The sequence below is a fragment of the Squalius cephalus genome (assembly GCF_949319135.1).
Source record: "Squalius cephalus genome assembly, chromosome: 3".
Lineage (NCBI taxonomy): Eukaryota > Metazoa > Chordata > Actinopteri > Cypriniformes > Leuciscidae > Squalius > Squalius cephalus.
This window is the reverse complement of record NC_137124.1, coordinates 54921201-54936927: the sequence shown is the minus strand read 5'-3', so window position 1 is coordinate 54936927 and position 15727 is coordinate 54921201. Positions and strand designations below refer to the sequence as shown.

General features: G+C 41.4%; 2 protein-coding genes across 4 annotated transcripts in view; one reads left to right on the top strand and one right to left on the bottom strand.

The window, feature by feature from the left end:
* Window positions 1–4423: 4423 nt before the first annotated feature.
* Window positions 4424–6934, bottom strand: adma (adrenomedullin a). The gene is made up of 4 exons (XM_079865511.1): window positions 6724–6934; window positions 6136–6239; window positions 5929–6042; window positions 4424–5769 (listed from the first exon to the last, which is right to left on the bottom strand). The coding sequence occupies exons 2-4, from the start codon at window positions 6225–6227 to the stop codon at window positions 5460–5462; spliced, it is 516 nt and encodes a 171-aa protein (XP_079721637.1). The 5' UTR covers window positions 6228–6239; window positions 6724–6934; the 3' UTR covers window positions 4424–5459.
* A 2036-nt stretch (window positions 6935–8970) lies between these two features.
* Window positions 8971–15727, top strand: part of sbf2 (SET binding factor 2) — a 133488-nt gene continuing 126731 nt past the window's right edge. For all 3 annotated transcript variants that reach the window (XM_079865292.1, XM_079865291.1, XM_079865290.1), the window contains exon 1: window positions 8971–9122. In XM_079865292.1, coding sequence (XP_079721418.1) covers window positions 9068–9122 — 55 coding nt within the window. In that variant the 5' untranslated portion in view covers window positions 8971–9067. The remainder of the gene's footprint in view (window positions 9123–15727) is intronic.

The following is a 15727-nucleotide window of genomic DNA, read 5'->3' as shown; positions in this document are numbered from 1 at the left end:
GACAGGAGAGCACATTGCTCAAGGAAACATACATGACAAGCCAAGATGCCCACCACCACGCCAGAGCCCTCTGTCAAGATGGCTGCCACGCCTGTGTCGGCTCCATCCCCATCCAGTGTCCAGAGACGGCTCCAGTCCTCGTTCAGTGTCCAGAGACGACTCCAGTCCCTGTCCAGTGTCCAGAGGTGACTCCAGTCCTCGCCCAGTGTCCAGAGGTGACTCCAGTCCTCGCCCAGTATGCAGAGGTGAATCCAGTCCTCGTCTAGTCTAGTATCCAGAGGTGAATCCAGTCCTCGTCTAGTATGCAGAGGTGAATTCAGTCCTCGTCCAGTGTACAGAAATGACTCCAGTGTCCAGAGACGACTCCAGTCCTCATCCAGAGACGACTCCAGTCCCTGTCCAGTGTCCAGAGGTGACTCCAGTCCTCGTCCAGTGTCCAGAGGTGACTCCAGTCCTCGTCCAGAGACGACTCCAGTCCTCGTTCAGTGTCCAGAGACGACTCCATTCCCCGTCCAGTGTCCAGAGGTGAATCCAGTCCTCGCCCAGTATGCAGAGGTGAATCCAGTCCTCGTCTAGTGTCCAGAGGTGACTCAGTCCTCGTCCAGTGTACAGAAACGACTCCAGTGTCCAGAGACGACTCCAGTCCTCATCCAGAGATGACTCCAGTCCTTTTCCAGTGTCCAGAGGTGACTCCAGTCCTCGTCCAATGTCCAGAGGTGACTCCAGTCCTCGTCCAATGTCCAGAGGTGACTCCAGTCCTCGTTAAGTGTCCAGAGACGACTCCAGTCCCCGTCCAGTGTCCAGAGGTGACTCCAGTCCTCGCCCAGTGTCCAGAGGTGACTCCAGTCCTCGCCCAGTATGCAGAGGTGAATCCAGTCCTCGTCTAGTATCCAGAGGTGAATCCAGTCCTCGTCTAGTATCCAGAGGTGAATCCAGTCCTCGTCCAGTGTACAGAAATGACTCCAGTGTCCAGAGACGACTCCAGTCCTCATCCAGAGATGACTCCAGTCCTCGTCCAGTGTCCAGAGGTGAATCCAGTCCTCGCCCAGTATCCAGAGGTGAATCCAGTCCTCGTCTAGTATGCAGAGGTGAATTCAGTCCTCGTCCAGTGTACAGAAATGACTCCAGTGTCCAGAGACGACTCCAGTCCTCATCCAGAGACGACTCCAGTCCCTGTCCAGTGTCCAGAGGTGACTCCAGTCCTCGTCCAGTGTCCAGAGGTGACTCCAGTCCTCGTCCAGAGACGACTCCAGTCCTCGTTCAGTGTCCAGAGACGACTCCATTCCCCGTCCAGTGTCCAGAGGTGAATCCAGTCCTCGCCCAGTATGCAGAGGTGAATCCAGTCCTCGTCTAGTGTCCAGAGGTGACTCAGTCCTCGTCCAGTGTACAGAAACGACTCCAGTGTCCAGAGACGACTCCAGTCCTCATCCAGAGATGACTCCAGTCCTTTTCCAGTGTCCAGAGGTGACTCCAGTCCTCGTCCAATGTCCAGAGGTGACTCCAGTCCTCGTCCAATGTCCAGAGGTGACTCCAGTCCTCGTTAAGTGTCCAGAGACGACTCCAGTCCCCGTCCAGTGTCCAGAGGTGACTCCAGTCCTCGCCCAGTGTCCAGAGGTGACTCCAGTCCTCGCCCAGTATGCAGAGGTGAATCCAGTCCTCGTCTAGTATCCAGAGGTGAATCCAGTCCTCGTCTAGTATCCAGAGGTGAATCCAGTCCTCGTCCAGTGTACAGAAATGACTCCAGTGTCCAGAGACGACTCCAGTCCTCATCCAGAGATGACTCCAGTCCTCGTCCAGTGTCCAGAGGTGAATCCAGTCCTCGCCCAGTATGCAGAGGTGAATCCAGTCCTCGTCTAGTGTCCAGAGGTGACTCCAGTCCTCGTCCAGTGTACAGAAACGACTCCAGTGTCCAGAGACGACTCCAGTCCTCATCCAGAGACGACTCTAGTCCCTGTCCACTGTCCAGAGATGACTCCAGTCCCTGTCCACTGTCCAGAGGTGGCTTCAGTCCTTGTCCAGAGACGACTCCAGTCCCTGTCCACTGTCCAGAGTTGACTCCAGTCCTCGCCCAGTGTCCAGAGACAACTCCAGTCCCTGTCCAGTGTCCAGAGGTGACTCCAGTCCCCGTCCAGTGTCCAGAGACAACCCCAGTTGCCGTCAAGTGTCCAGAGAGGCCTTCAGTCCCCGAGCTCAGCCCAGAGAGGCCTTTAGTGCCCATGCTCACCCCAGAGAGGCCTTCAGTCACAGAGCTTAGTCCAGAGAAGCCTTCAGTCCTCAAGCTCGCTCCAGAGTCCACAGGCGCTTGAGACGCACAGCACTGAGTTGCCGGCTCCGCCCTGGTCTCCCGAACTACCTGCATCGCAATGGTCCCCTGAACTGCCAGCTCCGCCCTGGTGGCTCCCTGTTCCCCTGAAGACGCACCTTCACTGTATTATGGCGCTGTTTTGAATTTGCTTCTGATCTGTTTTCCTGTTCTGTGATTGTTTGTTTCTATGTTGTGATCCCCTTCATCTGTTGTCTTGTTCTGTCAGGACCACTATCGTCAAATACGATTGACAATTAGCATAGAGTTTGGATTGGCGGTATGGTAACTTTCTGGGCAAGAACTCCCTGCGCATCCATGCAGCCTAGCATGGATAAGAGCAGGGAGAGCAGCAATAACCCCCCTTAGGGTAAACAGAACTGAACCAACATGAATGTATTGCAGATATCATTAATTCAAGATTTTAAAGTAGGGCCTACGACATAATTCGAGAATTTATACTGATTTAAGGGGAATCAGAATGCCAAATCCTGACTGACAAGAGGAGGAGCTGGGGATGGAGGAGGTTAATTAGCTCCTGAGTAATGCGATAGATGCTGATAATACTGAAGGATCTTATATATGTATAGGCTTCGTATTCCTATTGGTACGTGGCTCAGCTGATATATATGTATATATATATATATATGTATATATATATATATATATAGCACTATATGTATATATTTTAAATTACATTTATCATTTTAGGACTACTGAAATGCTGACCTGTGCATTTGAGGAAGGTAGAAAGCCTTTTCAATGATATTGATTTAATTTAATACAAGGCACACCAAAACTGACTTTACAAAACTTTGGGAGTAATAGTTTTAGTCACAAGATAAAAAACAAAACAAAACAAAAGCCTATTTGACCTCTAATCTGAAAGATTAATGAGATTGAGGCAGATGACATCAGTCCTAGAATACATTTGGAAATTCTAAGCTAAGGAAAGCTAACTCCAATAATTATCTAACCACAAGGTGGCGCTGTAGCATTAAAATTAGATAATGATTTAATACATTATTTTCAGCTGCAAGATGAGAGTTATGGTTGGGAGTGTCGGACCCCCTTGAAAAAGGCTTTAGTCAAACGAACAATTTCAACAATAAGTATATGTTTCAGTTGGGCTTTTCAAATATTTTAGAAACCACAAAAGTTAGTCAGAGTGCCTAACTTATTGAGATGAACACTGAAACATAAACTCGTTATAAAAAGTTGCTGTTTTTGACTCTAGAAGTTGCTGTTGTGAATGTTGGCTGTGTTGATTTAAGATTTTTGGCATCAGAAAGTGTCAGATTTTCCAGGCTTACTGACTACCACAATAAATTGACTTAAAGGTAAACAACCCAGCTTTGGGGGAACAGTTTAACAACGGAAGGCTACAGCTGAAACATCTGCCTTTTCATCCTGAATTCAGTGGATAGTTCTTAAATGAAAACTTAATGTTTTCCTGACACTGTATTCATTTGTGATTAGCATCATATGGTGGTTTTATATTAAGGCTACATGGGTGCAACAGTAAAAAGTGTATTTCGGAAGTTCCATCTCATTAAGACAGGAATGGAAATTATGTGTTTAAGTGGAATGTCCTATGGAGCGCCTCTCACCTCTGCTCTACATCCCACAAACCTGTCCCCTGCAGAGCTCCCATTAAACACAGTCCTGGCCCATAGCTCCTTCAATTACAGATAACTTGAGATGAGGCATGGAAAACGGAAAGAAGGAATGCACTTGGTACCCCGTTTGCCCTCCAGGGCCTTTAACCCCCTGGTTTCGCAGACAAAATGTCTCAGACTAAAATGCATGTTTGAGCTGTTTTAACTGAAAGCAACTTGCAATGCCATATCTTAAATGCCATTGTTTTGTCTCAAGATACACACCAGTAATGTTTCTTTTCTATGGCATGTTTATAAAAGCTACTTAAATGTCCTAATTGAACTCAGGCCTAATCCTGGCTTAATCTAAGCCCTGTCTGTGAAACCAGGTCAACATGTAATAACCCAGACCAGGTGCTGATCATCTGTACACCTGGCATTCCAGATGGGGAACAATGGAGAGACAATTTCCTTTTACTACCTTCACTTCCTGTGAAATAAACAGACGAGTGCCAGAGGACATCAGCTTTAACTGTATGCAAAAGTTTATTGAATGACAACATTAATTCATTTCACACACACACACACACACACACACACACACACACACACACACACACACACACACACACAAATAAAATAGATTCAATTTACAAATATATAATTGCATAAAAAGTTATCCTATTACAACAGCTTGAGACATCCTTGACATGAATGAATAATATATATATATATATATATAATAACGCTACCTTCAATGCCCTTATTTTTTTTCCCTGTACAAAAATAGCTCTATCTCTGTAAGTAGTATAAAGTAATATAAAACTATTAAATAGTGATATCTTTGACCATTTTTTTTTCAAATATACATATACTTGCGATAAAAAAAAAAGAAATAGATTGCACATATCTCTATACAAATTATAACAATAACAGTGTTCAAGTAAGTTTGAATACAATCCTTGTGGACTGGCACAGACAATCCACATAATCAAAGGCATTCATCTTGCTTACAGTGTCCAAAAATGTGATTCCAAATTAGAAACACCTTCATTGGCATTTAAAAAAGTCTCTTTCTCTCTGTGTATTCCTTTCTAGAATCATGAATCTTTCCCTGTTGAATTGGCTTGAAGTCCAAAGACTTTTCTGACACAGTCACTGGATAGACATAGCTAAACTCGGGGCTGTAATCCCACCGACTGGTTCACCAGGAGGGCAGTCCATTTGTCCCAGGAGAGGAGGTTCTGCTTTTCCCTGAGGCCAGTCCACTTCAGTGCAATGATATCCAAGGCACACTTATTCAGCAGCCCCATCGGCATCTCCCCTAATTTTTTTTTTTCACGGTGCTTGATGAACAGCTGCTGTTGTTTCTGCGCTTCTCTTAGACGTTTTCTCCTCCGACGACAGACTTCAGGAGACAAGATTGCTCTTCCAGCCCCTGTGCTTGGAAAAGAATGCGCTAGAGAACTCTTGGCAGGAGTCTGAGGCATTTGTAGAATTTGATCATTTGGCCAGCGAGCCTCTGTCGCCGCGTCCCGGAGAGCTCCCGCTCTGTGCGCTCACGTCCGTCTGAGTAGCGCTTCTAACCTGTGCAGGCGTGACTGAGAGTTTGAGCTTCTCCACGCCGTCCTCAGCCCTTTGCCCTCCTGTCTCAGAGTCATTACTTTCTCTGGAACGGACCTTCGCCGCCGGCCGTACCCGAAGGGATTGATCTTGTCCGCGGGTGCATTCCCGATCTTGAGCTTGTTGTTGAGGTCATGGATACGGTGTGCCAGAACATGCACCGTGCAGGTGCCAAGCGAGCAGCCCGCTCTTCTGGACTGGTTGATGGAGTTCTTGGAGCGTTTTGTCCTCATGCTGATGCCAGTGCTGTCAAGACAAACAGGGGAAGAGGACGTTAATGCCATGCCCGGTGTTCCTGAGCAATTTAATTTGGCATACAGCCTTAGTTTTTGACGTTACTTGGTTGACTCCATCATGTGAATCCACCACACATAACTTTTTGGTAGGCAATGCCTTTTTTCTTACCTGGAATGTGGCTTTAAGTTGTCTTTGACATCGTCCTCTCTGACAAACTGGCTGTTGTCTAAAGTCCTCAGTGCAGCAAGGCTCAAATCCCTTTTTGATCTCTGCAGCCGGACACTAAGAATCAAGAAGAGGAGCCATTTTCATTAGAAACTTTTCAACCAATGCCGAACATGACTAAAAAACCCAAATCAAATCACATCAGCTCACCTTCTTTTCAGGTCGTGTTTTGCACTGTCCACACTGGGTGCAACGGTGGCCAGCAGGCAGCAGCAGAAGATTGACTGCAGAATCAGTTGCATCGTGGCTGAAATCTTGAAGGAAAAAGCATATGAATCATCTGTTAGATATCCAGTTTGACAGAAAGCAACTGAAACCTCCAATCACCTGCATGCAACTCCCCTACTCTGTGCCAACCATGCTTTGCTCACGCTTGCACAAGAGTCCAAAATCCAATCTATTTACACTCATTGTGCATTTATTTACAATGTCAAGCTGAGGTCGCACTTTCTATGAATAAGTAAACTTGCAACTATGCGTAAGGTCCCTGATGAGCTGCAAAAGGGACAGTGATGTACAAAACAGTGGAGTTTTACAAAGCAGGGTGTCTCCAACTCCATCAGCACCCAATAATTCATTTTTTAAAAAGTCACTCAAATTCCCTTCAAATTAGATTTTTTGCCTAACAGACAGAAGCTACTTTCCTGGCTTATAGATGCAAAACTGAGGCTCACTTTCTCATATAACTGTACAGAAATCCTTGACCTCAAAAGAAAAGACAGAAACACATATGCATACCTGTGTTGAAGTACTCTCGGCTGGCTTCAGAAGTCCGTGTAGAAAGTAATCCAGAGGCGTTTGACTTGCTGGTGCAGCGCTGATACTCTGCTAATAGTCTGACTCTCCTCAGCAGGAGTTAGTGCATTTATACTGGAGGGTGGGAGGGGCTCGCGTCTCACACACTCTCTCATCCCAGCACTTCCTCTCTGTAGCTCAGGGTAACCACCTCAATTACAGCATGAAAGAGATGAAAACGAAACTCAGGATATTGATGGGTGATTGCTGAAATGACTTTATCAGTGTTTCTGGGAAGAATAGGCAACCGCCAATCTGGGGAATTCTTTGGAATTCTTTTACCAGTAACATTGCTCATGATTTTGGGCGTTGTTTGGGGGTACAACTATGATACGAGTGTCCCTAAAAAGACAGAACAAATGTGAAATCAGCTTCTTGTTTCACACACAAAACTTGTTTGACATAAAATTAATATGCTGCATAAAAAATAATGGAATGTAATTAATTTTGGCTTGATTTGACTAATTTTAACTGACACAAAAGTATATAATATAATTAATTATGTAATGAAGCGATTTACTTTTAACATAGTACACAAAGATCAAATAAAAATGCTCATGACAGTGTCAGAAAGGACCATTAAGCGTATACTTATTAAGCTGATATTTAAAGTCATTTAGAAATTAAACACAGTTGATAGGAATACTGAAGTACCTTTGAGTCAGATTTTCTATGCAAGAGGTAAAACTGATCGGTTTATTCCTGGATATGTAAACACAGATAACGGTACGTTTACATTTTGGGGAGAATGCATGACCTTCACCTAGTTATAAATGTTTTTTTTTTTATACTTTAGACTAGATCAAATTAGATCAAAATCAAAACTAAATTTATCTGGTAGCCTAATAAAGTCCATCATTTCAAAAAAAAAAAAAATTTTTTTTAATTGAACCACCAACATTTATTTCATATAAATGTAACCAGTTCATGTTAATTACTGTGCAGTCCTGATGTATCCTTATATGGGAAGTCAAAGATTGCACAATATCCACACACTGACACCATCCAGTTGTTTGCCTCTCAGTCCATATATGGTGAATATTGTTTGTTAAACCAACATGTCATAGCCATCACACAAATTGCTGATATTTGATCATGTATGATGAGAGGCAGGTGAGAGGTATAGATCTACCTGTGCGTCACATGTTCAGGTATGCTACAATGAGTCACTGTGAACACCCTGATGTCATTGAGCAATTTCATACTTTTGTTGTTTTGGGGTGATCATAGGATGAGTAAAGAGATGAAAAAAGTCATTTGAAAACGACAACATTCCTTGAGAAATGTCATAGCTACTAGCAAAAATTTACCATGCCATTCTTGGAAGCACCTTGGTAAATACCATAGTATGTGAATATGGTAATCATTCAGTGCCATTGTAAACTGCTTTAATCTTAATGGGAATAAAGAACATACTTGAACAACAAAATGCACGTATGGACAATTTAAAAAATAAATACTTCTATATATATATCCTATTGCAAGGATCTAATAAATACCATATCATGGGTTATGAACATTGTTTATATTAACTAATATGAGCCATGTAATTTGGTCTGGATATTTTCATATGGTTACTTACTATGTGAGTAATTTGTGGTCATTAGCTGGTCCAAAAGAATATGGATCATTTGGACTGGTGAGTCTAAGATTGATCTGGTTGCTGGTTAGAGCTGGTATACCACAACTCGAAACCATGTTCCAAAACCAGCATAACCAGCTGATATACATTCCAGTATAGGGACTTTGTCGTAAAGTAAAATTACGTATGTAACTTTACAAACTTACAATCACTCTCACTTTTGTCGATCATCTCCCAACTTTAGGCTACATGAAAAAGAAAGAAATAATAACAAAACAAAACTGAAAAGCAGTGACGATCTGTGTTCAAAGGTTAATCATTATGACATATTAGCCTAGGATTATTTTGAAACATTTACATGGTTGTGGCATCATAAAAACAAAATAAAATTGTTGAAACATGCGAATTACCAACTTTTGCATAGTCTACGTAAGAGAAGTTAAACAAACAAACACACACGAATTCATTTTGCAGCAGTATAACATTACTCGACATTATTCGAGTCTTAAGAAATCCCTTTCAATATATGAGTGTAATGTTATGTATCGCCAGTGTCAGTGAATGCACGCGCAGGACCCACGCCCATGCACGGCCAACCGCCAGTCCACGCAGGCGCACTGGCTCTCTCTGTGTCAAACATGGCTGTGCTTTTGAAGAAAGAAAAATGCTGAATTGTGTTGCAGAATTTCGCCAAAAGAGGAAACCATGGCTAGACTTGCTGATTATTTCACAGTGGTGGGATACGACCAGGAGAAGGCTGGTAAGTGGTGGTGTGTGTTTGGAGGAGTGTTGTGATTTATTTAGGCCGTTAGCTACAAATAGTGCTGCTGCTGTGGTTCAAGAGATTAATGGATGGATTTCACTTTCTTTGACGTGGTGTCAATAGGAATTCCGTATCGGTTTTTTATCAGGGAGCAACACTGATTATTCTTGTTTGTGTTTATGAATTACGCAGTATGTGCTTGTCTAAATGGGAGGTTTAAAGCTGTTTTTTGATGATGGTGTGGTCGTTTTGTTTTAATATGTATATGTACAACACCGCTAAAGCAAATGTTTTTACGATAACATACTGTATAATGTGTTTTTATTTGATATATGAGTGTTTTTGTCAGTAAATCTCAGCACACACACCTACTGTATTTGTCGCGTGTACATGTAAACAGTGAAAATAAAGCGCGCGCGCGATGACTCATGCGGTCACTTGTTACTATGTGTTTTCAAGCCGCAGGCATTGATCTCTAAATGGCAATTTAAGCGCTCTATGTCGCATTGATTTCCACATTTGGCCCTGAGGTTTGGGTCAGTAGAGAGCGGACCTGTTTGTGTGTGTTCATAGGGATCCGCCGGAGAGCTCTTCCTGTGTTGTGGAAAGCGGATGCAGAGGAAACAGGACTTTACGTGTCTCGAGCTGTGCGTAATCGTGTGGAATGAGTCTACAGGTGCTTTCAGTTATAGCACATGATCATGTTTACATATCTAAAGGTTGAAGCAAGCAGCACGTCCGCACACAAACGATGGTGTAAAGTGATGTTCTTCACTATCCCATACTACACTGACTCATGTAGCCCTTTAACTGTCACAAGAAATAGGCTACGTGCAGTGAAGGAAATAACAGATTCTTCCACTTCTTTTCATTCCCAACATTGATTAAAGGCCCAGGGTTAGTTCACCCAAAAATGAAAATTATCCCATAATTTCCTCACCCTCAAGCAAATTCTATATGACTTTCTTCCTTCAGCCAAACACAATCAGAGTTTTATTAAAAAATATATCCTGGCTCTTCCAAGCTTAATAATGGGAGTGAATGGTAGATTTTGAAGCCCAAAAAAGCACATCCATCCATCATAAAAGTAATCCATACGGCTCTAGTATGGAAATAAAGGCCTTCTGAAGCGAAGTGATGCGTTTTTGTACGAAAAATATTTATATTTATAACTTTTATAAACTATAAAATCACTGGCTTCCGGTAACGGCTAACGCAAGTCTAGTTCTGGCGGAAGAGTGACCTCTGGCCCTACGCATGACGTAGAATGTAGGAGTTTTTTTGTATGTGTGTGTGAAGTTATTATTCTATATAAAAATTATTCTAGTGTAAGCTTAGGTGAGAGTATACGCATCAAACAAACAGGCCTGGGCAACAAACTCAAACTCCTCCGACATTTCTCTTTAAAAATCCTCGTTTTAGACGTATAATTCGTGACCGGTGTGTTGTTTTGCTCTATCATCTGCACTTCCGTGTTTGTCCATACATCATGTGTTGGGTCAGACTCAGAGCTTCGGTTTTCTGTGTTTCAGTAGAAAAATCATTTAATTCTTTAATTGTGAGCCGGACTCCAGACATTTCCACAGTCCTTCTTGTGATTCTAGCCTGTGTCTTCTCTGAACGGACAACTGTTTATGTTTTGTAGGAGTCTTGGTGATGCTACTGTGTCTTTCTCAGCAATTATAAGCATCCATAGAGTTCAAATGAGTGAAGCCTTTCTTTCAGTTGCTCAAAGACATTGACTTGCCTCTAAGAGGGCATCAGATAAGCTGGCTTTCCTCCAGGCTTCAGAGTTTAAGGGCTGCTCTTTCTGAATCGTCTCTGTCACTTGTGGCATATGAATAGGTAAGCAGTGTCCTCCGTTTTAGGCTCACACAGATTTCCAGTGCATAAATGGCTGTGTTGTGCTGGGGAACTCTGAGTGTTTTTGGCGTCTGTGGGGGGTTGTGTGAATTCAGGCATCATCCTCACAAAAAAGTGTGGCTGGAATTTTTATCCTCCTTTAGATAAATATAATAAGTGAGACGGCATTGAACATTCCTAATTTGTCCTAAAATGTTTCTCAGAGCACTTTTCTAAAATAACTGCTCAGGGAGACTTCTTTGTAATGGTATTGAAGTGAATGTACAGGGCTCCAGTCCAGACGCCTAAGTTCTACAGATGGTGGCTACCTTGGTAATGCTGGGGGGATTTTTAAATATAAAGTTAATTTAATCATAAAATTAGCCTACTTGTTTTGCATTAACGTGCAGTAACTAATAATATTACATGCTTATTTCTTGGAAATGCACATTTGACAGTAAAGACCTGAGCTAGAGTTGAGAAGTTGAGAAAATTCACTATTATTATTAGGCTAAGTCAAGTCACATTTATGTAATGCTTTTTACAATACAGATTGTTTCAAAGCAGCTTTACAGAGATAACAGGAAAATGCAACAAAGTTTGCTTCCAGAAGAAAATAGCGTCACAGTCCAGCTTAAGTAAGTTCAGTGATGTTTAATTTTGTTGTAAATAAGTTATTAATTTAGTTAATTTATAGCCGCTTTGGAGAAAACCGTGATGTCATCGTCCAGCTCAGTTCAATTCTCATATAATGGTATCAATGCAGGCAGATCAATATTATTGTTGAATATTCAATTAAATGTTACATTTAATGTCCTCAACTAAGCAAGCCAAAGCCAATGGCAACAAACGTGAAAAAAAGGCGAAAAAGCCGACAGTGGCAAGGAACCAAATCTCCATCAGGGGCAGAATGGAGAAAAAAACCTTGTGAAAAACCAGGCTCAGTTGGGGGGCCAGTTCTCCTCCAGGTCCTCCATCTGATCTGGATACGGTCTGGATCCGGCTGACTGTATCATGCGTTGTGGTCGTGTCTAGGTGCAGGTCCTCCATCTGATCTGGATCCGGCTGACTGTATCATGCGTTGTGGTCGTGTCTAGGCGCAGGTCCTCCATCTGATCTGGATACGGTCTGGATCCGGCTGACTGTATCATGCGTTGTGGTCGTGTCTAGGCGCAGGTCCTCCATCTGATCTGGATACGGTCTGGATCCGGCTGACTACATCATGCGTTGTGGTCGTGTCTAGGCGCAGGTCCTCCATCTGATCTGGATACGGTCTGGATCCGGCTGACTACATCATGCGTTGTGGTCGTGTCTAGGCGCAGGTCCTCCATCTGATCTGGATCCGGCCCGGATCCGGCTGACTACATCATGCGTTGTGGTCGTGTCTAGACGCAGGTCCTCCATCTGATCTGGATATGGCCCGGATCCGGCTGACTACATCATGCGTTGTGGTCGTGTCTAGGCGCAGGTCCTCCATCTGATCTGGATAAGGCCCGGATCCGGCTGACTACATCATGCGTTGTGGTCGTGTCTAGACGCAGGTCCTCCATCTGATCTGGATCCGGCCCGGATCCGGCTGACTACATCATGCGTTGTGGTCGTGTCTAGACGCAGGTCCTCCATCTGATCTGGATATGGCCCGGATCCGGCTGACTACATCATGCGTTGTGGTCGTGTCTAGGCGCAGGTCCTCCATCTGATCTGGATAAGGCCCGGATCCGGCTGACTACATCATGCGTTGTGGTCTTGTCTAGGCGCAGTGAATATTTAAAAAAAAAAAAATGTATTTGATAATATTTAGAGCTTGAAGTTCTGGAAAAAGTATGAAGCACTTGGAAGTCCTTGAAAAGTGCTTGAATTTCACTCTTAAAAGGTTGTACAAACCCTGAAATTAATAATGTAAAAACATTTGACTATTTCTGCCATAATACCATGGTTACAATTAGCGTTACTACATTAAATCTATGGGGCATGTTGGTGATTTGTGGACTGAAAAGCCTTCTAAAACTTGTTTGTTCATGGCACAATGTTTCTCCTGGTTTCCACATCAGCACTAGGCCTATTTGATCTGAAATGGTTTATAACAGAATTCTTCAGAAACCTGTTGTGAGCTTTTATTGGTCCACACTGATAAACAGTCCGCGCTGCGCATCTCAAATGAGAAACACAGCTTCATTACAGATTCGTTTGCCGTTTGATTACTATTATTTTTTAATATTCAACAACAGAATTGGCTGCTCTTATCAGTCTGGGCAACGTGGTGGTTGCACCAGTGCGACCTTTAAAAAAATGTACTCACACCTGGCAGCAAAAAAGGTTGCAAAATGCGTTTGTTAATATTATGCATGTGGCTTTTATTTAGGCTATATATTTCATTCATACATTTGGTTGTCTGTGATGCGTTGATCATTACATTTGTGTTGGTCGTTTTCCTGAAAAATGGGTTTATGAAGTTATATTTACATCTTTTTAGGCTATTCAGGATATTTAAAATATTTACAAACCTAGCAAATTATTTATAGTAAACAACTTTTTTTTTTTTTTTTTTAAAGAAAATGCTTAATAAAAAGTCTTTTGAAATGTGTATTAACTCTTAAATGGACTTTGGGTCTTTAGCGACCAGGGATGTCACAACCCTCACCATTATTCATTTTTTAAAGTTAGACATAACCCCTCTTAGTATTCCTCAATCTATTCATAAACAATGTAACAAGAAAAAAAGTGTATAGGGTTGCTAGTGACGCTTCACAATAAGGTCTCATTTATTAACATTAGTTAATGTATTATTTAACATGAACTAACAATGAGCAATACATTTGTTACAGTATATTAATCATTGTTAACATTAGGCCTAGCTAATAAAAGATAATCATTGTTTGTTCATGCTAGTTCACAGTGCATTAACTTTTATGATTTCTGACAACATCATTAACTTAGAACAAAATTTATGAGACAGTTGTCTCATAAATTTTGTTTCTAAACACTCAAATCATGGCAAAAAGCTCCACCATATTGCACGTTGCACTTTCTCCCATTCATAGCCGTTCCCCTATTCATTTGTATATGGGTCATTAACGAATAAGGTTTTTAAAAGTGTAAAAAAATAGAATGGAGATATAGCCTAACTATATTTGAAACCATTTTTTAGTTTACCTAGGTGTTAACAATAAGATTTTGTGGTTTGTACAATCAATTAACACTGTTTTTTGTCATTTTTTACAAGATAGAAAAAATTTGTCACCAAAAAAGTAATTCGGTTTAACCACTGATTTGAAAGTTAAAAACTGATTTGACATTGATGTTGAGATAGTATATAGCCTAGTGTGTACCACAGAAGAAATATTAAATAAAATTATCACTGATCTCATAAATGTAATCATTTATTGGACTACTCTAAACACTCTAACTTATTCAAGTAAAACATTGCACAGGGAAAGGAGAAAAGGGGAAATGTAAAAAAGAGCCTTATCTGCTTTATATTTGTATTATTGTAGTTCCTTTAGTTATTAAAAACAATATTATTCCATTTAAATATTTACTATATCGGTTTTACCGAATGACCTTTTGACACTTCAAAATCTTTAAAATACCTTTATATGTAGTAAAATATAATTAAAACCTTTTGGATTCAGTAAAAGAGATCAAGTTGTACTACCTTACATACTTTGGATGTTATATTTGTTTTTTTATTATTATTAAGGCCTTTGGACAAAAAAATGACCCGTCACGTCATTGACCCATATGTAAAGTCTTTGGTTATGTTCTGAGGCATTTGTCTTAGTGTCTAATGTGTGACTTGCGGCATTTAGGGAACAAACATTAAGCAATAACGCTTATTCTTACAATAGGTGACTGGATATTAATGATGCTGCTGCATGATGTTCATTGGCAAAGGGAAACCAAGAAACATGATTTATTTATTTTTAACGTATCATCGTAAAATGAGTGCTCTCAAAAGCCTTGCAGTTTAGGCTATTCTCTGTACAAGATGCTGTATTTGTGCTTGGATGCTAAAAAAACGAATTACATAATTTAAGTAAAACCTGGTGTGGAACACTAAATATATCATGAACAAAACAGGGTGTTTTCAAGCATTTCCATTTGCAGATGTTTGTGTGATCGCTTTTTTTTTTACTTGACGGCTGTGAACCCTTGGGAATAGTGGCATGCAGTGATCAAATCTGGACCTCAGTGTTGGAGACTACTTCAGTTTCTGATGAGTTGGTCCATGTATTCGTGTTCTGCAACAAATTAGCTGTTAGAGTAAGTGGATGAGCAATGTTTTCTTGGCTCTTCCTGACAGTTTATTTTAATGGATGGCTGTAGTATATAATAATTAGTGTTTTAAAGGCTGCTTTCCAAAATAGTCCACACGAATGTGATTATACATTATTAAGCAAGATTGAAGTTCTGATGAAATGTTAAGTTTTTCAACGTGATGCTTCTTTTGTTTAAATGCTTCATTTTCTAATATTCTGTAATTCCAGTGGCATACAGTTCAGTGAAAAGCCTTCATTATAATGCGCAGAAAAACGATTAGCCTGTATCTCGAAATGTTCCTGAAATTATTGTTTTGCTAAGCTGGTCTTTAGGCTAATGCACCAACAACCCCACAACATTTAAACAAAATGTACTGGTTGATTATCCTCAGCTGGAGGATCAGGTCTGACTTATGAATTAAATGATTCATGAAATGTGATTACTTCATAGCACCATTGTATTAGAAAGGGAATGAAAAAGATATCAGTATCATTTTAACT